This window comes from Danio rerio, chromosome 16, assembly GCF_052040795.2.
Source record: "Danio rerio strain M-AB ecotype USA chromosome 16, GRCz13ab, whole genome shotgun sequence".
In the NCBI taxonomy this organism is placed as follows: Eukaryota; Metazoa; Chordata; class Actinopteri; order Cypriniformes; family Danionidae; genus Danio; species Danio rerio.
The window spans coordinates 2855036-2879293 of NC_141036.1; the positions used below are offsets into that span (position 1 = coordinate 2855036).

General features: G+C 37.8%; 1 protein-coding gene across 5 annotated transcripts in view; it reads right to left on the reverse strand.

Moving 5' to 3' along the window:
• Positions 1 to 3178: 3178 nt before the first annotated feature.
• Positions 3179 to 24258, reverse strand: part of lyplal1 (lysophospholipase like 1) — a 28319-nt gene continuing 7239 nt past the window's right edge. Inside the window, exons 4-9 of one of the 5 annotated variants that reach the window (XR_015510443.2) lie at positions 21866 to 21981; positions 9049 to 9206; positions 5179 to 5585; positions 3725 to 3745; positions 3465 to 3637; positions 3179 to 3355 (exon numbers count right to left, since the gene is read on the reverse strand). Coding sequence is in view for 1 of the 5 variants with exons in the window: in NM_001013329.2 (NP_001013347.2) it covers positions 19944 to 20162; positions 21866 to 21981 (335 nt within the window). In the remaining 4 variants the exon portion in view is untranslated. 5 annotated transcript variants of the gene reach the window in all.

Below are 24258 nucleotides of genomic sequence, written 5' to 3' on the forward strand. Positions count from 1 at the left end.
TAGGACAAAATGACACATGAAAAACTTCATCCCTTGCTGTCTTCAGTCCTTAAATGTCTTTTAAGTGTTGTAAAGGGAATGGAAACATTACAAAGTGGCGAATGCTTTACTGCTCTAATTTGAAATGTGTTGTTTATTTTGAAAAAACAAAACAACAATAAAAATCATGAGGAACACATTAAATAATGTTTGTTGTATTTTCTGCAATGAAATACAAGTCAAAGTAAATTTAGAAATCATTACGAGTCTGAAAACGGCGGCATAACTGATGCTCTTCCACGCCATCAGAGCAGTCTGATCTGCTGCAAAGGTATTCACACCTTACTTCCCACATTTTATACCATGTGTTGGCTGTCTCCTAGCCGGCACACACCAGTCTGATGGCAATAATGTACAACTCCAAATCATGAGAAGTTAGGACAGTATGGATATCGCAAATAAAGAAAGAGGATACAGGTACTTGACTGGCCTGCCTGCAGTCCTGACCTGTCTCCAATAGAGAATGTGTGGTGCATTTTGAAGACCAACATGCGAAAACGAAGACCCTGTACTGTAGCCCACCTTAAGACTTGTTTGCAGGAAGCATTGGACAAAATGACACCTGAAACACTTCATCCCTTGTCTTCAGTCCTTAAACGTATTTTAAGTGTTGTAAAGGGAATGGCAACATTACAAACTGGTAAATGCTTTACTGTTCCAATTTGAAATGTGTTGTTTACTTAAAAAAAGAAAGCAAATAAACAATAACAAATCATGAGGAACACATTGAATAATGTTTGTTGTATTGTCTGTAATAAAATAACAAGTTAGAGTAAATTTAGAAATCACTACGAGTCTGAAAACGACGGCATAACTAATGCTCGTCCACACCGTAAGAGCCGTCTGATCTGCTGCAAAGGTATTCACATCTTACTTCCCACATTTTTTTTCACCATGTGTTGGCTGTCTCCTAGCCGGGAAACACAAGCCTGATGGCAATAATGTTCAACTCCAAATCATGAGAAGTTAGGACAGTATGGAAATCGCAAATAAAGAAAGAGGATACAGGTACTTGACTGGCCTGCCTGCAGTCCTGACCTGTCACCAATAGAGAATGTGTGGTGCATTTTGAAGCACAAAATCTACATTTTGAAATGTGTTGTTTGTTTTGTAAAAAACAAACAATAAAAATCATAAGGAACACATTAAATAATGTTTGTTGTATTGTCTGCAATAAAATATAAGTCAAAGTTAATTTAGAAATGACTACTTTCTTTTTTTATTTGCTTTTTCCATACTGTGCCCACTTTCTTTGATTTGGGGTTGTATTAAATAATGTCTTTGAAAAGGCAACTAACCAAACTACAAACTAATTCTTCAAACATTTCGGACTGGCGATGAAAACAAATAATCAGATGGCTGGACGAGAACGTCCACCTAGACTACCGTGACTCATCTGATTATGTGTGAGCTCAGAAATTCCCCAAACTCTCAGAATGCGCATCGGTGCTTATACTTTCATTATTTAAAGCTGATCCCCAGTAAAATGCAGAAGCGCTGACACACAGAGTGATTCACAAAACTGTAATGATATCACCGAGTCTGAAAACGGCGGCATGACTAATGCCCGTCCACACCGTAAGAGCAGTCTGATCTGCTGCAAAGGTATTCACATCTTAATTCCCAAATTTTATACCATGTGTTGGCTGTCTCAAAGAAGGATGAGTGTTCTCTTGGCAAGTGCGAATGTTTTCCAGATAAAAACTCATATAAACACACATACAAAGGAGCGAGGGAAGAAAAACAGACAGACAGACACACAGACAGACAGAACATGAGTCATTTAGTCGTGACATTACCACATATGAAATATATGTGCTATGACTAGCGAAACAGAGTGGTCTCGGGGTAGAAGTGAGTAAATTTAAGCATGACATCATCATGTAAGGTTCGTCTGCTGCTGCTGCTTTATCGGTGAAAAAAGTTCCTGAGCTGTTCAATCGCACACACACACGCACACACACACGCACACACACACACACACACACGCACACACACACACACACACACACACACACACACACACACACACACACACACACACACACACACACCAGCTTCAGTCAGAGCAGGAGACATTTGTAAATCCTGTAATAATAATAATAATAATTATTATTATTAAGTAGTATTTTTCATTTTATTCTAAAAAGAATAAGAGCACTTTAAATACCCGCATGCTGCACTTATTCAATGGTTAAAAATAAGTGTATGTTGACCACGTCACACTAAACATTCGCAGGTCTGCTCATGTAGCAGAAGGGGTGGAGCTTTTTGTCATTGAGGTTGAATTATTTGATTTATTTTTCCTTCGTGAATGATTTTTGCCTTCTAATGGTGAATGCGGTAACACTTATGATAGCTACTATTGGGTAGTTTGGTCAATTATTTCACCAATTTAGCCATTTCACAAAATTGAGTCTTTTTAAAAACTTTTTTAAAGACTTCTTTTAGACTTTGACACTTTTTTCAGACTATTTTAAAACTTTTTAGACTCATTTTGAGATTTTTTGAGACTATTTTGAGATTTTTTGACTCTTATTTTGAGATTTTTTGAGACTATTTTGAGATTTTTTGACTCTTATTTTGAGATTTTTTGACTCTTATTTTGAAATTTTTGGAGACTATTTTAAGATTTTTTTGAGACTATTTTGAGATTTTTGGACAGTTATTTTGAGATTTTTGGACAGTTATTTTGAGATTTTTTGAGACTATTTTGAGATTTTTTGACACTTATTTTGAGATTTTTTGACTCTTATTTTGAAATTTTTTGAGACTATTTTAAGATTTTTTTGAGACTATTTTGAGATTTTTGGACAGTTATTTTGAGATTTTTGGACAGTTATTTAGAGATTTTTTGAGACTATTTTGAGATTTTTTGACACTTATTTTGAGATTTTTTGAGACTATTTTGAGATTTTTTGACACCTATTTTGAGATTTTTTGACACCTATTTTGAGATTTTTTGAGACTATTTTGAGATTTTTTGACACTTATTTTGAGATTTTTTGACACTTATTTTGAGATTTTTTGACACTTATTTTGAGATTTTTTTTAGACTATTTTGAGATTTTTTGACACTTATTTTGAGATTTTTTGACACTTATTTTGAGATTTTTTTTAGACTATTTTGAGATTTTTTGACACTTATTTTGAGATTTTTTGAGACTATTTTGAGATTTTTTGACTCTTATTTTGAGATTTTTTGACTCCTATTTTGAGATTTTTTGAGACTATTTTGAGATTTTTTGACTCTTATTTTGAGATTTTTTGAGACTATTTTGAGATTTTTTGACTCTTATTTTGAGATTTTTTGACTCTTATTTTGAAATTTTTGGAGACTATTTTAAGATTTTTTTGAGACTATTTTGAGATTTTTGGACAGTTATTTTGAGATTTTTTGAGACTATTTTGAGATTTTTTGACACTTATTTTGAGATTTTTTGACTCTTATTTTGAAATTTTTTGAGACTATTTTAAGATTTTTTTGAGACTATTTTGAGATTTTTGGACAGTTATTTTGAGATTTTTGGACAGTTATTTAGAGATTTTTTGAGACTATTTTGAGATTTTTTGACACTTATTTTGAGATTTTTTGAGACTATTTTGAGATTTTTGGACACTTATTTTGAGATTTTTTGAGACTATTTTGAGATTTTTTGACACCTATTTTGAGATTTTTTGACACCTATTTTGAGATTTTTTGAGACTATTTTGAGATTTTTTGACACTTATTTTGAGATTTTTTGACACTTATTTTGAGATTTTTTTTAGACTATTTTGAGATTTTTTGAGACTATTTTGAGATTTTTTGACTCTTATTTTGAGATTTTTTGAGACTATTTTGAGATTTTTTGACTCTTATTTTGAGATTTTTTGACTCTTATTTTGAAATTTTTGGAGACTATTTTAAGATTTTTTTGAGACTATTTTGAGATTTTTGGACAGTTATTTTGAGATTTTTGGACAGTTATTTTGAGATTTTTTGAGACTATTTTGAGATTTTTTGACACTTATTTTGAGATTTTTTGACTCTTATTTTGAAATTTTTTGAGACTATTTTAAGATTTTTTTGAGACTATTTTGAGATTTTTGGACAGTTATTTTGAGATTTTTGGACAGTTATTTAGAGATTTTTTGAGACTATTTTGAGATTTTTTGACACTTATTTTGAGATTTTTTGAGACTATTTTGAGATTTTTTGACACCTATTTTGAGATTTTTTGACACCTATTTTGAGATTTTTTGAGACTATTTTGAGATTTTTTGACACTTATTTTGAGATTTTTTGACACTTATTTTGAGATTTTTTGACACTTATTTTGAGATTTTTTTTAGACTATTTTGAGATTTTTTGACACTTATTTTGAGATTTTTTGACACTTATTTTGAGATTTTTTTTAGACTATTTTGAGATTTTTTGACACTTATTTTGAGATTTTTTGAGACTATTTTGAGATTTTTTGACTCTTATTTTGAGATTTTTTGACTCCTATTTTGAGATTTTTTGAGACTATTTTGAGATTTTTTGACTCTTATTTTGAGATTTTTTGAGACTATTTTGAGATTTTTTGACTCTTATTTTGAGATTTTTTGACTCTTATTTTGAAATTTTTGGAGACTATTTTAAGATTTTTTTGAGACTATTTTGAGATTTTTGGACAGTTATTTTGAGATTTTTGGACAGTTATTTTGAGATTTTTTGAGACTATTTTGAGATTTTTTGACACTTATTTTGAGATTTTTTGACTCTTATTTTGAAATTTTTTGAGACTATTTTAAGATTTTTTTGAGACTATTTTGAGATTTTTGGACAGTTATTTTGAGATTTTTGGACAGTTATTTAGAGATTTTTTGAGACTATTTTGAGATTTTTTGACACTTATTTTGAGATTTTTTGAGACTATTTTGAGATTTTTGGACACTTATTTTGAGATTTTTTGAGACTATTTTGAGATTTTTTGACACCTATTTTGAGATTTTTTGACACCTATTTTGAGATTTTTTGAGACTATTTTGAGATTTTTTGACACTTATTTTGAGATTTTTTGACACTTATTTTGAGATTTTTTTTAGACTATTTTGAGATTTTTTGACACTTATTTTGAGATTTTTTGAGACTATTTTGAGATTTTTTGACACTTATTTTGAGATTTTTGGACACTTATTATGAGATTTTTTGACACTTATCTAAAATGGCAAAGAAAGCCTTCTTTCAGGACTCCCAGAGTTCATCAAGATCCTTTGGATTAATCTTCAATGCCTTCTCCATCTTACCACAGACATGCTCAATAATGTTCATATCTGGTGACTGGGCTGGCCAATCCTGAAGCACCTTGACCTTCTTTACTTTCAGGAGCTTTGATGTGGAGGCTGAAGTATGAGAAGGAGCGCTATCCTGCTGGAGAATTGTCCCTCTCCTGTGGTTTGTAATGTAATGGGCAGCACAAATGTCTTGATACCTCAGGCTGTTGATGTTGCCATTAACTCAGCAGATCTTTTGCACACCCCCATACTGAATGCAACCCAGATGAATGTTGCTCTCACAACTGGGATGGACGACAAGACTTTTGTCAGGTTGTGTATATCTTATAATTCAGACATATATTAATAGTTGCTTTGTATGTTAATAAATGCTTTATTAACTCAATTTCATTCAGTTCTGTGAACTATTTATGCTATGTTAATCTCTTATAAATGACAATTGAAGGCTTAGTTATAATAAAGTAATGTAATGCAGAGTTAATGCTTAACAAATAATGACTTAACTATATGCTAATGCTTCATTAATGATTATAGAATAATAGAATAATAGATATAATAGAATAATAGATAATAGAATAATTGGTCTAATTCAATTCGATGATCTATGCTAAGCTAAGCTAAAAGTGCTCCCACCAAACACAGAGATCAGCTGAATCTAGTAAAACTACACTACTTTTTAAAAGTTGGAGTGCTCCTTCAACATCTTCATTCAGAAATTGTGATCCTCCATTCCAGACTAAAGAGAGCGAGAGAGAGGAGAGGCTTGATTATTCGCCGTCTGACAGATGACTTCAATAAAATACAGTTTATGTTGTAGAGCGGTTCACGGTTCGGGAAAACACACTGCGAGTGTGACTGTATAACCGATCGCTACAGATCTGGATGTGGCATCAGTACAGGAGTTGAGGTCAGCTGTCCGACAGAGGCCTGAATCCCGAACTGTCCTATCTGGGATTCGTCAACACCTCTCCTTCTCCCGAACGCAGCCGCATGGAAAGTAAGTGGGAAGCTGGCTGCCAAAAAAGTCCAAGCTCTGCACCTCTTCCAGATTAGCATTCCTTCCATCTGACACATGTGCTGTGAAGCAGATTATCATCTAAGTGGACAAAGCACAATTTAGAGAGAGGTAAAAAACCCCTCAAAGGCAGGGTGGGGAGGCACCTTAAAACAACACCCTTCACCCGGGATAATTGCACCATGGGAAAATGAGGCAGTTCTGCGATTTGGGAAACGGTCACCACCGGGAGATCATGGAATGTAAACAGTACACGTCATCCTCATCGGGATTTTTCAGAAATACTGTCTGGAACCAGATCAAAGTTTCTTTAAGGCAAGTCATTTCACTCAGCGGCCATCTTTGAAACACCTCTTGGGCATTCTGTTTGAATGGCTGAAACATCAAATTCTCCAAAACTGTTTGCCAAAGCTTAAGATTACATTTAAGATTTGGAGTCACTAATAAAGTGAAACTATCTCGTAAGTTTTGTTGCTAAACATTCAAATCAAACAAAATCTCCATTTGGAATGGACTGCACCTTGCGCACATGACATCAACCTCGTTTATGGCTGTGTTAAGCCTGGTTTATACTTCTGCGTCAAGTGTAACTCACGGCGCATGCAACGCGCGTGGCTGTGCATTTATACTTCTGCGCGCTGTCTCTGTCGGTCTGCATTAACACTTCCGAAACCCTAGTTGGCAGTGAGGTGTAAATCTTCCTCTGTGTAGAGTTTCTTCTCTGGTGTTTTGTTTTTCCTGAACACTTCCGGGATGTACAAGTGACTTAAACTCGCTCATTTTGAGGCAGGAACCGGCGGACGTGCAACAACTTTGACCATGAGGTAAACACAAAACAAAACTTTCCATCCGGAGCTCCTTCACGGGACTCAAACAATCGCTCGCGCCATTCGCGCGGCTCTCGGTCCCGCCCAGACTCGTCAGCGCTACCAAGCCGACCAATCACAGAGCTTGCGCTACGCGTTGTTGCGACGTGTAGTTACATTTTTTGAGAGGTGCACATCAGTGACGGCGACGGCCACGGCGAAGGGCTATGCGTCAGCGCCGTAGCATACACCGGTGTTTGACACAGAAGTATAAATCAGCCTTTAGACATAATTTTCTGGATCAGTGGTTCTCAAATTGGGGGTCGGGAGCCCCCTAGGGGTCGCTGGACAATAAAGGGGGGGTCGCCTGGTGATTTCCAAAAATCTATTTATTTTTATTAAACCATAAGTATTACCATATTGTATCCATAACCTACTGAAGAGAAAAATTTATAGTTACTATATACTATATAGATATTATAGTAGCCTATAGTTACTAGCTCTATTGGATTGTGAGCCCTGTGGTAACTACATTATATTAAAGACACAGCAATAGTGTCAGATGCAGCACATTGATTTTATAACATCAGGTTAAACTTTCGGGCGAAGCAGTGGCGCAGAAGGCAGTGCTGTCGCCTCACAGCAAGAAGGTCGCTGGTTCAAACCTCAGCTCAGTTGGCGTTTCTGTGTGGAGTTTGCATGTTCTCCCTGCGTTCGCGTGGGGTTCCTCCGGGTGCTCCGGTTTCCCCCACAGTCCAAACACATGCGGTACAGGTGAATTGGGTAGGCTAAATTGTCCGTAGTGTATGAGTGTGTGTGTGTGAATGTGTGTGTGGATGTTTCCTAGAGATGGGTTGCAGCTGGAAGGGCATCCACTGCGTAAAAACTTGCTGGATAAGTTGGCGGTTCATTCCGCTGTGGCGACCCCGCATTAATAAAGGGACTAAGCCGACAAGAGAATGAATGAATGAGGTTAAACTTTCTGGCCCATTCACAGCACTCACATACATTAAAATAATTTAACGACGAATAGACTTGGGTGTATTGGTGTGTGTGTGTGTGTATTGCATGCAAGGTTTCTGTATTTATAACCACCTCAGAGGATATTAGGGGTTCGCGAGTCAATGGCATTGTAATTTTGTGGGTCACAGGCTGAAAAGTTTGGGAACTGCTGCTCTGGATTATGATCGTCTGATCGCGCTGAGCTTTTGATGTAATCTGATAGAAGATTTCTTCAATAATATTAGACTAGATATTCTTCAAGACACTTCTTTACAGCTTATAAAGACATTTAAAGGCTTAACTAGGTTAATTAGGTTAACTAGGCAGGTTAGGGTAATTAGGCAAGTTATTGCATAACCATGGTTCTGTTAATTATCGAGAAAAAATATAGCTTAAAGGGGCTAATAACTTTGTCCTTAAAATGGTGTTTAAAAAATTAAAAACTGATTTTATTTTTAGCCGAAATAAAACAAACAAGACTTTCTCCAGAGGAAAAAATATTATCAGACACACTGTGAAAATTTCTTTGCTCTGTCAAACATCATTTGGGAAATATATTAAAAAGAAGAAAAATATTAAAGGTGGCTAATAATTCTGACTTCAAATACTTCTTAGGCAACTATATTCAGTAAACCGGTTAATCTGGACTGATTTGTTCACAAATCTGACTTTGGCTTCAGAAGATTTGGAAAATAGTACCCAGTTTTTATGGACCTCTCTTTATGATGATTTAACGGTGGTTTCAGGGGAGGGTTGTCTTTTTTCAGAGCGTTTCAGCCATAATTGAGATGTCCTTTTGACAAAAAGCTGTGTGAAGATTCTTCGGAGTCATATATGTGTTGAGTAAACGATGACAGAAATTTCATTATGTGAGAGCTACTCCTTTAAGCTTTAAAAGACACTGATGTGTGTTCATTTCCTCACCTGATGTTACCCCATGAGGAGCAGACGCTGAGGAGCCGTCTTCATTACCGTCATCTCTCCCTGCAGTCTGGCTCCAGGAGGAGTAAAGGGAGTGTGTGAGAGACGTTCCTTCTACACACTGCTGGAAGCGAGAGAGAGAAAGGACTGACAAAAAAAAACTGAAAAAGAAAAGGACACACAGTTGAAATCAAAATGATTCGCCCTCCTGTGAACGTTTTTCAAATATTTCCCAAATGATGTTTAACAGAGCGAGGAGTTTTTTCACAGTATTTCCTATAATATTTTTTTTTTCTGGAGTAAGATTGATTTGTTTTATTTTGGCTAGAATAAAAAGAGATTTTAATTTCTTTAAAAACATTTTAAGGTCAAAGTTATTAGCCCTGTTAAATTATATTTCCTTCCGATTGTCTACAAAACAAAGCATCATTATACAATGCTTAATTAACCTAGTCAAGCTTTTAAATGTCACCTTAAGCTGAACACTATAGTGTCTTGAAAAATGTCTAGTCAAATATATTGTGCTGTCATTATTGGTGCAACGGATCACAAATCTCACAGTTCAGATCACATTATTGATTTTTCGTCACGGATTGGAGCATTTTTCGGATCAGCCAAAAAGGGGGGAGACACATTCCATTTGCTTTCCGTTTATTACAGAAACAACAAAGCGAGACACTTTTGGTTTTAACAAACAGAACTAAGAAGCTGTAATTTAATTAAAAATAACATCAAGAAATAATCAGCTGAATAAAAATAAACCAAAATATTCAGTACTGTGAAAAATTCACGGTCACTCCCACTGTTGCTGATAACACTAAATGTAGAAATCTGACATTATCATTTGTATATATAATAGGGATGTAACGGTATCAGAATTTCACAGTACGATATTACCTACGATAGTATGAATGGCACGGTACGGTATTTATTGAATAATTTACAAGAAAAACAAAACGAAAATACTCAAAAAAAGTGGCAAAAGTGTTTATTTACCTTACTGAACATATCAATGACATACAAATGAGCCATCTATCTGTAAGTTTCGAAACAGGAACGTCAATTTTTCAATTTTAATAACAAAAAACTATTAAACCATAAAAAAATAAAGTTTCAATTTAGTATTGTTGAAAACTCATCACATTCAACATTTAATCACTCACTCAGATAGAGATGGGTTTTTTAAGGAAAATGATCATATAACTATAATCTGGTAAAAGCTGGGATCTCTGGGTATTTACAATGTCCCCTGCAACAGAAATAAAAAACCCTCTCATTTGGGACTGAAGTTTCTGGGACAGAGAGATATGATTTAGCCAAGGTTGACAGCAGTGGGTAACGCTGTGCATTGTCTTTTCACCACTTGAGAGGACAAGCCATGAGTGAGATAGAGATCTCTTTGGGGTACAAGTCAATGTCAGCATCAATCTGAGCAGTGTGCTGTGTTCTGCAGTCCCCATGACTGTTATTAGTCGTATTCCCCGACTTATATTTCACCACAGTCTGGCAGTGCCTGCATACTGTTTTATTCTTTGTCTGTCACCTTTTCTCCTTTTTCGTATCTTTTTAGAAAGAAACCGAAATGCTTCCACACATCCGATTTAAAACCCGCTTTAGGTTCGATCTTTTCCAGCTCTTTTTCTTCCCCGCTACAAGCAACACACTCCATTTCCGCATTACTGGATCTGTAGTGACAACAGACCGCAAAGGATGATGGCCACGCCTGGGCTGATGGGAATTGTAGTTCCTGCTACCTCCCGTTCGCTTCATTCGCCTAAGCAAACTTTTCTCAGAAATATAGTTTTATTGAGTCATGCGCCTACAGTAATATTAAAAAAAATTGCTATTGCGGTGTGACAGTATTTACAATATTGGTACATCCCTAATATATATATTTGTATATATTATCAACCTTTATTTATTTGTAGTCTCATTTTCAATAAATGATCCAGTTATTCACTCAAAACTTCATGTTTAATTGCTGGATGATCATTGTTGAAGAATTATTCAGTGGCATATTTTTGATGGTTGGTTGTCGCCACCTATTGGTTAAATTATGTAATTGTTGCCTACAACATTCATTTTTGAGCGTCTTTACCATAAACATCAGTGATTCTAATCAGTGTTAAGCAGTAGCATCGCTACAAGTAGTGATGCTACTAGCTTAACTACATTTCTAAGTAGTGTCGCTATTTTCTAAATCAAATAGCTTTTTTTAGTAGAGAAGCTATTTTATTTGTCAAATAGTGCATTAGCGTCCCCACACACTACATTTACCGATCAATAAGAGACGGCACTGACATTCATGGAGCTGTGAGGCCAGTGTCTATCTGATGAAAGTAAATCCATATGATGACCAGAATGACTCTTCTTTCTGTAGTAAAGGCTAAAGTATACTATAGTAATTACTATTAGTTCATGAGTTATTAGTTATTAATGATACTACATTTTGTAGTGTAATTTATTAATGAAGAGTCGTAAAAACACACACATATATATATATACAGTATATATATATATATATATATATATATATATATATATATATATATATATATATATATATATATATATATATATATATATATATATATATATATATATATATACACACACACACACACAATATAATGTTTATTGCTAAGTATTTCCCTTTACTATAAATGACTATAGTATTTCAATTGTGTAACAGCTGGTTTTATTGGTTATTTTGTTTTTGCTGTAATATAGGTTTCTACGTTCTATAAGTTTCTGTACAGCATATTATTTGCAGTAAATTACTGAACTGAACTATTCTGCCTCATATGTTTCATTGACAGTTTTACTGATCACTAAGATATGATTGACTTGGATTGAAGCTGCTTCTATTTAAAAATGGATAGCTATGCTTCTTTGACAAGTAGCTTTTAGCTTAGCTTGCTACATTTCCCAGGGGCTAGCTTTTAGTGTAGTTAAGCTATATTTTAAGTAGAGTAGCTAATAGCATAACCCACTAAATTTTTCAAGTAGCTTGCCCAACACTGGTTCTAGTTATATATATATATATATATATTTCTTAATTTCCCCTGTCCAGAGCAAATTCGTGAATGCTGTATGTGTATGATAGTCTTATTAGCCAATTGAGTGAGCACACTTACGTTCTGCCCAATCAGTATTGCACAATTGAACTATACAGAACGCCCACAATAAAAAAAAGAAAACAAACAGGAAAGCGTGGCGTCTGCGGCCTTAGAAGCATTCATAGACAAATTAATATCATAGGAAAACAGCATGTCGGTAATATGGGAATATTTTCACACAGAATGAAAACAGGTCACTTTTAGGAGCTTTCGCAGAATTGTTGCCACGACTATGACGGCAAATCAATGGCAATATTAATCGAGCGCAGCGGTGATGTTTGCGCGCGAGGAGAAGTGAACCGTGAGCAGATTACAGGTCTACACGCGAGAAAACTACAGCTCGCGAGCGCACAGGGGATCTTCACGCGCGCGCTCAACTGATCCAGCGCGAGAAAACAAGTCCCGCGCACGATGGACGCTCTCGTGAGGCTCTCGTGAGCCTACAGCGCGCGTGCGCGATCAGTTCTCTCCGCTCGCTCGCTGGTTCTTCTCTCTGCTCGCGCGAAACAGTTTTGATTTTTGTCAGTCCTGGGGCGGGACTTGGTGTACTTGTTATCTCTAACGCTATTGGCTACTCTGCTTTTCCGGAAGTTAGCCGGGATTGGACGCAGGTTAAAAGATCACGCCATTAAATATATATACAATTTGCAAGTCATAATCATAAGAAACTTTCTGAGAACTTTATGAACTTTATGAGGATTCAATCTCGAGAAACAGTCAAATAATGATAATTAATCTTCGCGCGTGTGAAGATCCCCTGTGCGCTCGCGAGCTGTAGTTTTCTCGCGTGTAGACCTGTAATCTGCTCACGGTTCACTTCTCCTCGCGCGCAAACATCACCGCTGCGCTCGATTAATATTGCCATTGATTTGCCGCCATACACGACTTACAGATTACTGAGCTGAAGCTTGCCTACAAAATCAATTGCAATATCTGTCAAAAAAATTGCAATGAGATATTTTCCCCAAATCGCACAGTCCTAGTAAACACCATGGCTTCTTAGGGCTTTGGCCCTGTAGTGTGAGAAATGCTAAAAAGCCGTTCATCCACTGTTCCACTTCTGCATGCTTCAGAAAACGGTCTACAGCGCAGAGTGTGTTCAGAGCAGTCCTTAAATGCTACCGAATAGAACGGGATGTTACATAACTTTTGGGGTTCAATTGAATTAACAAGCCTCGTTGGCAAAGTAAGACATAGCTTCCCATTGCCAAAGCATTTTAGATATATATGTCAGAATGACAGCGGGCATAAAACCAAGGCAAAAAAAGCAGCAATTTGCTTATAACTTTCCAAGCTCAGCTGCTGTATTAAAGCAAAATATGGGAATCAAACACACTGGGTTTTTAAGTGCAAAATCCAGCTGACTGGGCAAACTCAGATCTGCAAGCACACTAATACTATTGAGTGTAGCGGAAATTATGTAAGGAGGAAAAAAAAAAAAACGTAGCAAGATCCCATTACCCCAAAAACAACTTTAATCCAAGCACACACAGATGCAAATGTGCAGTCCGGCTCTGAATATGGAGCATTCATAACACTTCAGAGCTGAAAGAGGTCAGATAGATTTATGCTTGACTAACAGAAGCTTCATCAAGACTGCTTTTGTATAACTGAATTTATTATTTTTAATCCTAGAGGGCGGCAAGAAGGGTGCTGGTTCGAGTCCTGGCTGGGTCAGTTAGCATTACTCTGTGGAGTTTGCATGTTCTCCCCATGTTGGCGTGGGTTTCCTCCGGGTGCTCTGGTTTACCCCACAGTCCAAACACAAGCGCTTTAGGGGAATTGGATATGCTAAAGTTGTGTGTGTGTGAATGTAAGTGTTTGGGTGTTTCCTTGTACTGGGTTACAGGTGGAAGGGCATCCACTGCGTAAAACATGTTGGAATAGTTGGCGGTTCATTCCGCTGTGGTGATGAATAGACTAAGCCGAAGGAAAATGAATGAATGTTGTAATCTGAATCGATTTTACTCCAGTAAGTAACACAGTCATGTATTAGAAATCCTTCTGTTGGAGTTATTTGTGATGTTTATATAATGTTATACTTTATTTGTTTATTGGCTGTATGATTATTGAGTAATTAAGATGAATAATATTATGCTGTATTATTCTGTGTCATGGATCGAGTGGTTTGGTGATATGGATTATCTCCACCTACAGTTCACGTCAGTTCACCTGCTTGCGTAAGGGCACACAGGTGATGGGTGATCAGTGGTAGGAGTGGCAGGGTTTTAACTTGTTTGTGTTTTGTTCAAGCCACTTAAAGCATTGGTCACCAAACTTGTTCCTGGAGGGCCGGTGTCCTGCAGATTTTAGCTCCAACCCTAATCAAACACACCTGAACAAACTAATCAAGGTCTTACTAGGTATACTTGAAACATCCAGGCTGGTGTTTTGAGGCAAGTTGGAGCTAAACCCTGCAGGGACACCGGCCCTCCAGGACCGAGATTGGTGACCCCTGACTTAAAGAATCACAAAACACCAAAACACTTTTTTTTTGAGCTGTTGACAGTCGTATATGTGTCCCACGCTGCCTAAAACACTATTAGGACACATATATTTCACTAACAAGTGAAAATTGGTTGTTTTTTATTTATTTCCAGCAAATTCGTTCTTCCGGTTTGAAACTAAACTGGTTTTTTAAACTGCGTCACGTCGATTAGATCCTTGTGTGTATTCCAGTGTTAAGACTGCATGTCTGTACCTGCAAGTACTTCGTGATGTCTCTGAGTGTGCTGCATTCATTCATGAGAAAAAATTGGTTCAAACCAATCAGCATGCTCTATTGTGTATGCGGTGCAACTTCATTAATATGCATGACAGCTTCGATGACTGTTAACCAGTTACAGTGTTTAGACGGCAGAGAGACGCCACGTTGTGTTGCCAAAACAAATGGAAGAGCAAGAATTTGGAGGTCGTCAGTGTTGCGTTTATATATTTGCTGCAGTGAAGGTTTTGCTTTCATTTCCCCGCTATGAGAGCGCAGCGTGGACTACAGTGCACGCGACAGAAATACGTTTGTATAGACAATTTTTACCTGTAATCTGTATTTGCCGCTCGTCTCCTTTTAAAAAAGACGCGGCTCCAGTTGGTGTTGATTGTCCTGTCTCTACAGATTTTGTGAGCGACCAGTGTTCTTTGTTTTTTTATTCGGAGGCAACGTTAGTTTGTGTCGTCAGTAGTACTCTTTCAGTTTTTAAAGACAGACCTCAGTCAAAATGATTGAGTTACTGAGTTTACAGTACGTTAATATCACTACAATATTATGAGCTGAAAGATCCGCTGTAAATGCTGCTCTCCGAATGTAAACACCTTAAACTATTAGCGTTGTGTAGGATTTTTGACGCATTTTGTGACAGGATAGTCTACACACACGACTTTCTGATGCTACCTACTGAGTGCATTTAGGTTACCGAGGTTTTTTTTCTTCCATTTGCCGTCCGGTATTAAACACTCCATTAAAACTACACACTTCCAGCAGTTCCTCACATCCAATATCTCGTTTGTCACGGGGGGCATGCAGGAAATGTTCCTGAATGAAAGTGAAAGTGCCAAACTGCAGTTATAGTCGACGCAATAATAATTTGGCAAATTATTTGATATTACTGATGTCCATGTAAACACAGTCAGTCTTTCCCCTTTGCGTCTGTGTTTGTTTCGCCTCAGTGAAAATCAGCGTGTGCCAAACTGAAACTCCCATTTTTATGCAAAATCTTCCCTCTTTCCCTCAACCGACACTCCCACCTAAACGGAGCTGGACACACACACTTTCCTGACTTTTTTCCAAAACTAGGTGTGGAAACACCCTGCTGAGACAAGGGGGGGTTTCGTGGCCCTTTAAATTTGTAAAAACAATTAAGACAACTAAATTAAATTGATTTGGGACAACATAAAAGACTTGTATGGAAGCCAGCATTTTAAATAAAAAAAATTCAGGGTTTCACACAATTCCTTCATGTTGTCCCAACACAAACTGATTCATTTAACATACTGTAATTGTTTTTACAAATTTAAGTTGATTAAGTATTAAACAATTAGGATGTTCCCTGAAAAAACTTAAGCATTCAGTTGTTTCAGCTCATTATAAACAAGTAGTTTGAGCAAGCAGCAAAAGTCATCTTTTTTTTTTGAGTGCAGTGTCCAGATGGCGCATGTTGGTACTGGCTTGTAGCCTCACAAAACAAACCAAGCAGAACATCTACAGGACTTTAAACCTGCCAACCACTTCCTCCCAATAACCATTAATGAAGCTACCGTTCGGGACGATCAAGAAAACCGAGCAAACCTCCAAACACATGTAGAGCAGATTTCATGGCGAGCATTAATAGTGCGGAGGGGAAAAAAGGGGGTAGAAGAGATACCTCGCTCTGCAGGAAACAGGACGGTGCCAAACAGACCAGATTTTGAGTCCAAACCACAGAGTCGAGTGGCATTTCTCCCCTCCGGTGTGATAGTTCTACCTGCCGTTTCGGCCTGACCACAGAATCTACAGGCCAAACCAGACTCCATGGAAGAGTCATCATCACGGCCTGCAGAATGTGCTTGACTGAACACTTTCAAGCGGTTTGCGCTACAGGCTATGAAATCTGCACAATAAGTAGAGCCTTTGTGAGGTGGAGTACATGCTGGTAAATCCAGGTTTATACGGCCCTTTTTACAAGACCACGTTTAACGGTCATCAGCATCTTAAATCCTTGAAAGTTTAGAATATTTTCATTTGAATATTTTCATACAGCTGAAGTCAGAATTATTAGCCCCCCTGTATATCCATTCATTTTCTTCTTTTTTTCGGCTTAGTCCCTTTATTAATCTGGGGTCTCTACAGCAGAATGAACCACCAACTTATCCAGCATATGTTTTACGCAGCGTATACTCTTCCAGCTGTAACCTATCACTGGGAAACATCCATACACACACATACACTATGGACAATTTAGCCTACCAATTCACCTGTACCGCATGTCTTTGGACTGTGGGGGAAACCGGAGCACCCGGAGGAAACCCATGCGAACACGGGAGAACATGCAAACTCCACAGAAACTGAACCAGCGACCTTCTTGCTGCGAGGCAAACGTGCTACCCACTGCGTCACCGTGCAGCACCCTGTATATTTCTTCCTCAATTTTTCTACTGAGTGAAGCCTGCAGCCACTGCTCTTTTGAGTCACTGTGAATGTTAAAAATGGCTAAATTTGTTGCTAGGTGCTTTTTGAAAAAAAAAAAAAGTTGATAGGGTATTATGAAAAGTTGTTAAATCTTGTTGGCAACACTGCTCAAAAGTGACTTTTCCTATGTTAAAAGGGTAGTTCATCCAAAGATTAAAAATCTGTCATCGTTTAATCACCCTGCAACTGTTTACGCCAGGCGTGTCCAAACTACGGCCCGCGGGCCATCTGCGGCCCGCAATCAGTTTTGTGGTGGCCCGCGAGGCTTTTTATAAATAGTAATAGAATCTGGCCCGCTATACAAAAATGAACGTAATTCAATAAATAACCACCGGGTGTCGCTATTACATGCATTCAATTAAGCAGTAGTTCTTGTTATGATCTATCTATATCTATCTATCTATCTATCTATCTATCTATCTATCTATCTATCTATCTATCTGTCTGTCTGTCTGTCTGTCTGTCTGTCTGTCTGTCTGTCTGTCTGTCTGTCTACACACAGTTGAAGTCTGAATTATTAGCCCCTCTTTGATTTGTTTCTTCTTTTTTAAATATTTCCCAAATGATGTTTAACAGAGCAAGGACATTTTTACAGTATGTCTGATAATATTTTTTCTTTTGGACAAAAGACTTTTGTTTTATTTCGACTAGAATAAAAAGCGGTTTAAATTTTTTTATGAACCATTTTAAGGTCAAAATTATTAGCCCCTTAAGTCTTCAGAACAAACCATTGTTATAAAATAACTTGCCTAATTACTTTAACTTGACTAGTTAACTTTATTAACCTAGTTAAGCCTTTAAATGTCACTTTAAGCTGTTTAAAAGTGTCTTAAAAATATCTAGTCAAATATTATTTACTGTCATCATGGCAAAGATAAAATAAATCAGTCATTAGAAATGAGTTACTAAAACTAATATGTTTAGAAATGTGTGGAAAAAATCTTCTCTCCGTAAAACAGAAATTGGGGTCAAAATAAATGGGGGCTAATAATTTAGGGGGGCTAACAATTCTGACTTCAATTGTATATATATATATATATGCGTGTCTGTGTGATGTATGTAAAATTTGGCCCGCGACAACTTTGTTTGTTTTTTTGCATCTGGCCCTCGGCCCAAAAAGTTTGGACACCCCTGGTTTACGCCATTTATTTTTTGGAAAATTACCATTCATTCAATTTCCTTCAGCTTAGTCCTTTATTTATCTGTGATCGCCACAGCGGAATGAACCGCCAACTTACCCAGTATATGTTTTATGCAGCAGATGGCCCCCCCCAGCTGCAACCCAATACAGGGAAACACCTATACACACTTATTCACCCACTACGGCCAATTTAGTTAATCCAATTCCCCTATAATATGTTTGGACTGTGGGGGAAACCACGCCACGCCATGACAACACGGGGAGAACATGCAATCTCCACACAGAAATGCCAACTGGCCCAGCCGAGGCTCGAACCAGCGACCTTCTTGCTGTGAGGCGACAGTGCTACAACTAAGCCACCGTGACCCCTGGACAATGATAAAAAATCTGATTTTGAGCAGTATATGCTAATGGTCTATTCCAATTCAATGCTCTACGCTAGGCTAAAGGAGCTCCCGCCAGACCCGGAGACTAGCTGAATGGATAAAACACAGGCAATTTCTGTTGGTCTGGTTCTACCTTCATTTATTTTGTATGACATCAGATTATGTGCAGCGATTTCCCGAACTCCAAACAGACATACGTCATGTTGACAGCCAACCGAAATCAAAAATATAAATAATATCTATTTTTTGAAGCTTTTGATTGGCCAACGTGACTTTACGGTTAGGAGTATAGCGCCATCTGTTGCTTTGGCATGACCTTGACAGCACTTCATGGGGCCTTTTTGCATTTTCATGTGGACATTTTGTTTTAAACCATGCAAGTGTGACTGAGACTTTTTTTTAAATGGATCAAAAGCTCCATGAAGGTGGCACGGTGGTTCAGTGGTTAGCACTGACACCTCACAGCAAAAAAGTCACTGGATCGAGTCCCGGCTGGGCCATTTGGCATTTCTCTGTGGAGTTTGCATGTTCCCCCCATGTTGGCGTGGGTTTCCTCCGGGTGCTTCGGTTTTCCCCACAGTCCAAACACATGCACACTAAACAGCCCATAGTGTATGAGTGTGTGTGAATGAGAGTGTATGGGTGTTTCCCAGTTATAGGTTGCGGCTGGAAGGTCGCCACAGCGGAATGATGGGTTTTACACAGTGGATGACATTCCAGCCACAAAAAAGTACTGGGAAACACCCATACACACTCTCACATTCACACACACACACTCATACACTATGGCCAATTTAGCTCATCAGTTCCCCTATAGCACATGTGTTTGGACTGTGGGAGAAACCAGAGCACCCGGAGAACACCCACGCCAACTTTGGGAGAACATGCAAACACAGAAATGCCAACTGACCCAGACGGGACATGAACCAGTGACCTTCTGTCAGTGAGGCGACAGTGCTGACCACTGAGCCACCGTGCCACCCATTTAAGATTATATTCAATGCATTCATATTACATGACAACATGTTAATGCTGGTTACTGTGTGTAAGTGATGAGGAAGCCGTGGTCATTGTCCAGAATTAAGGACTCTTTAAATGGAAAGCTTATTCAGGATCCAGGAGCGAAGCAACTCCAGTTCTTGTCGACACAACTGATGGTTGAGGTCTGGGAAGGAATGGAAAGATGCATTGAGTCCAGCTTTTTTCAGCAGCGTGTTCGTCTTCTCGCCCCAGTCATGGAAAACCAGCTCGTCTGATGTGCCGTGACACTGCAGGAGCTCAGGTAGGGGGCGCTGTGCATTTTCTACTGCCTGTGCAGAACACAATAAAGATTCTTTTCCCTTAGTTTGACATTATGATACCAAAAATAAGTCAGAATTATTAGCTCCCCGGTATATTTTTTCCCACAATTTTTGTTTAACGGAAAGAAGATTTCTTCAACACATTTCTGAAGATAATAGTTTTAATAACTCATTTCTAATAACTGATTTATTTTATCTTTGTCATGATGACAGTAAATAATATTTGGCTAGAAATTTTTCAAGACACTTCTATACAGCTTAAAGGGTCAAGAAACACTAAAACACATGTTTTGAGCTGTTGACAGTCGTATATGTGTCCCACACTGCTAAAAACACTATTAGGACACCTATATTTCACTAAAAAGTGTAAATTGGTTGTTTTTGCGTTATTTCAAGCAAATTCGTACTTCCTGTTTGAAACAAATTTTTGAAGCTGCGTCACGGTCATGAGATCATAATAGCGTGTATTCCAGCGTGCAGACTGGACGTCTGTGCCAGAGTGTGTCTTATTACGTCTTACAGTTTGCTGCATTAATGCATGAGTAAAGCTTGGTTCAAACCAATCAGCGCGCTCTATTGTGCAACTTCATTAATATGCATTTCTGTCACAGTGTTTAGATGGCAGAGACGCCACGTTGTGTTGGCAAAACAAGCGTGAAGTGTTGCTTTTACAGTTTGCTGCAGTTAAGTTTTGTTTTCATTTTCTCTCTGTGAGAGCTCAGAGTCACGTGTGGATTAACAGTGTACGCGACGCTCGACAACAATAACTTACGTGTCTAAGGAGGATTATTGTTTACCTGAGAGATGTTCTCATCTGCAAACGCTGATATCCTGATTCGCTTGTAGTCTTCTCTTAATAAAGACTCGGCTCTAGTTGCTGGTGATTGTCCTGTCTCTACAGATTTGGTAAGTGAGCGACCAGTGCTCTTTGTTTATTCAGTTTGTTCGTATTGAACTAACTATTGCACCGAGTGTAAACATGTTAGCACCACAACCAAACTTTACCCTCGTGTAGGATTTTCACCGCATTTAGTGACCGGAATAACACACACGGCTTTCTGACACTACCTGCCGTGTGCATCTAAGTTTCTGGGAAATGCTGAGGTTTTTTTCTCTCATTCGCCGTGCGGTATCAAACATTGCAAGAAAAATACACGCTTAGAGCAGTTCCTTGAATCAAATATCTCGTTTGTCGCGAGGGGCATGAATGAATTCCCTAAATGAAAGAGCCAAACTGCAGTTAAAGTCCACCATTTAATAATCTGGCAAATAATTCGACTACAGATGTCCATGTAAACACAGTAACTTTCTCCCCTGTGTGTGTGTGTGTGTGTGTTTAGACTCTGAAACTCAGCGCGTGCCCAAAAAGACACTCCCACACCATCCCTCTTTTGTTCCTCTGACACTCCCCACTAAACAGAGCTGGACACGCCCACTTTTCAGACTTTTTCCAAAGTAGATTTGTGAAAACACCCTGCTGAAACTAGTGAGTTAAGCAGGATTGGGTAATTAGGCAAGTTATTGTATAACAGTGGTTTGTTCTGTAGAAGATTAAAAAAATATTGCTTAAAAAGGCTAATAATATTGGCATTAAAAAGGTTTTAAAATAATTTAAATCAGCTTTTATTCTAGCAAAAATAAAACAAATATTATAGGAAATACTGTGAAAAAATTCCTGAATTTGACTGTACATGCTGAAGGGTATTATCTACCTGATATACCGCTGAGTCTTTGTTAAGGAAGCTGGACAGACAGAAGATGCCAGCAATGTCCTGATGGTGCCTGCAGACCAGATGAAGCGCCATGGCTCCACCCATGGAGAAACCACCTGTGTTAAAGAGATCTACATTTAGTCATTCAGCAGACGCTTCTGTCCAAAGCGACTTTCAATTGAGAAGGCATTCAGCGATTCAACAAGAAGAGGCAACACACACAACAAGTGCTGAATTTACGATTGGGATATGATTAGGAGCTGTTAGTGCTCAGAGAATGTAGTACTAGATTAAGGAGGGGGATTTGGGTTTCTACAGGTGGTTTGTAAAATGTGAGCATGAAAGGAACATTCAAAAAGCAGCTCATGCAAACACCATCATATTACCGTCTTATTCAGATTAAAGCCAATAATTGGATTACTGATGTCCATGTAAATATAGTCACTGACTCTCTTCCCTGCTTCTGTGTTTGTGTTGCTGGTGTGCAAATCAGGGGGTGTTTAAACTATTTTTAATCTGGTTTCAAACCACATCACAGTACAGAGAGCGCTCTTGTAAAGATAATCAATGATATCCACCTAAATACAGATTCAGGCAGGAATTCAATAGTCATGTCAAAGCAGTAACTACATTAGCATACTATCATCTCAAAAACATTGCAAGAATCACATGCTTTGTTTCAAGTGAGGACTTAGAGAAACGTTATCATGCTTTTAGCAGCAGCAGGGTGGATTACTGTAATGGACTCCTCACTGGCCCTCCCAAAAACAAGCAGTCAGACAGTTGCAGCTTATCCAGAACAATGCGGCCAGGATTCTGACCAGAACCAGAATATCAGAGCACATCACAGCTGTCCTCAGGTCTCTACACCGGCTCCCAGTTACATTCAGAATAGATTTTAGAGTATTATTACTGGTCTATAAATCACTAAATGGCCTAGGAGCTCAATACATTACAGATATGCTCACTGAAAACAGATCACTCAGATCTTTAGGATCATATAAAATAGAAATTCCAAAATTTCAGTCAAAGCAGGATGAATCTGCCTTCAGCTACTAACAACGCCCCCTGAATGAATCAGCTTCCAGAAATGATCAGATGTGCTCCAACATTAGGTACATTCAAATGGAGACTGAACACACATCTGTTTAGCTGTGCCTTTACTGAATGAGCACTGTGCTGCGTCCGACAGATCGCACTTTTGTGTCTTTCCTTTCTTTTTAACGCATTTCTTATCTGTTTTTAATCATTTTTATTATTTGTTTTTTATTCTCTTATACTTGTCTTTTTTATGTAAAGCACTTTGAATTGCCACTGTGTATCAAATGTGCAATATAAATAAACTTGCCTTGCCTTAAAAATATCCGTAAACAAGCAGATCTTTGTATTTTGGGATTCTTGTTTTAATTGTTTTATTTCCCCTTTTATAAATGCCTTTCAATTGCATTATAGGACCTTGATCTTTCTTTTAACCTTTCAAAAAAGTGACTTTTTAATATAATAATATTATATAAATATTATATAATATTATACAAATTATAAAAATATTATATAAAAAATGCACATTTTAATTTAATAATAATTTGTAATAGTTTGCAGTGCTATATTGTCCGAGTCAGTCTTGTATATTGCGCTACAAAAACCTTGTAATAAACTGCCAGAACATTTTAAAGACTCTAGATGTCTCTATATGTTATTCATTCATTCATTCATTTTCTTGTCGGCTTAGTCCCTTTATTAATCTGGGGTCGCCACAGCAGAATGAACCGCCAACTTATCCAGCACACTTTTACACAGCGGATTCCAACCCAATTCACCTGTACCGCATGTCTTTGGACTGTGGGGGAAACCGGAGCACCCGGAGAAAACCCACGCGAACGCAGGGAGAACATGCAAACTCCACACAGAAACGCCAACTGAGCCGAGGCTCGAACCAGCGACCTTCTTGCTGTGAGGCGACAGCACTATGTTATTTATTATACATTGATATTTCAAACTACTAAAATGTCAATAAAAGTCACTTTGTTAAACTGTAGTGTTGAATTTTCAACATCAGATGTCGACAGAGCAGAGATCAACATCCCATAATGCAATTCACAACCGTAAATAAAAGGAAACACAAAATACGGGAACTGTTAATGCACAGATACTTTCGACAATGCAGGCTAAAAACATTTCTGAGCACGCATGTTTGACTTTGGCTTCTCCTGTTGACTATACGACACCTAAAAGAATGAAAAGCGCAATCTATATATGAAGGAGTTTTCCATGGAAAGTTCTGGCGCTTGTCAGTCCGTCAGCCTGGGAAGTGGACTCAGCGTTCAGACCACTGCGTTTCTCCAGCGTGTAGAGTGACTCCAATGAGTATTTATAGTTAATGACAAAATGTTATG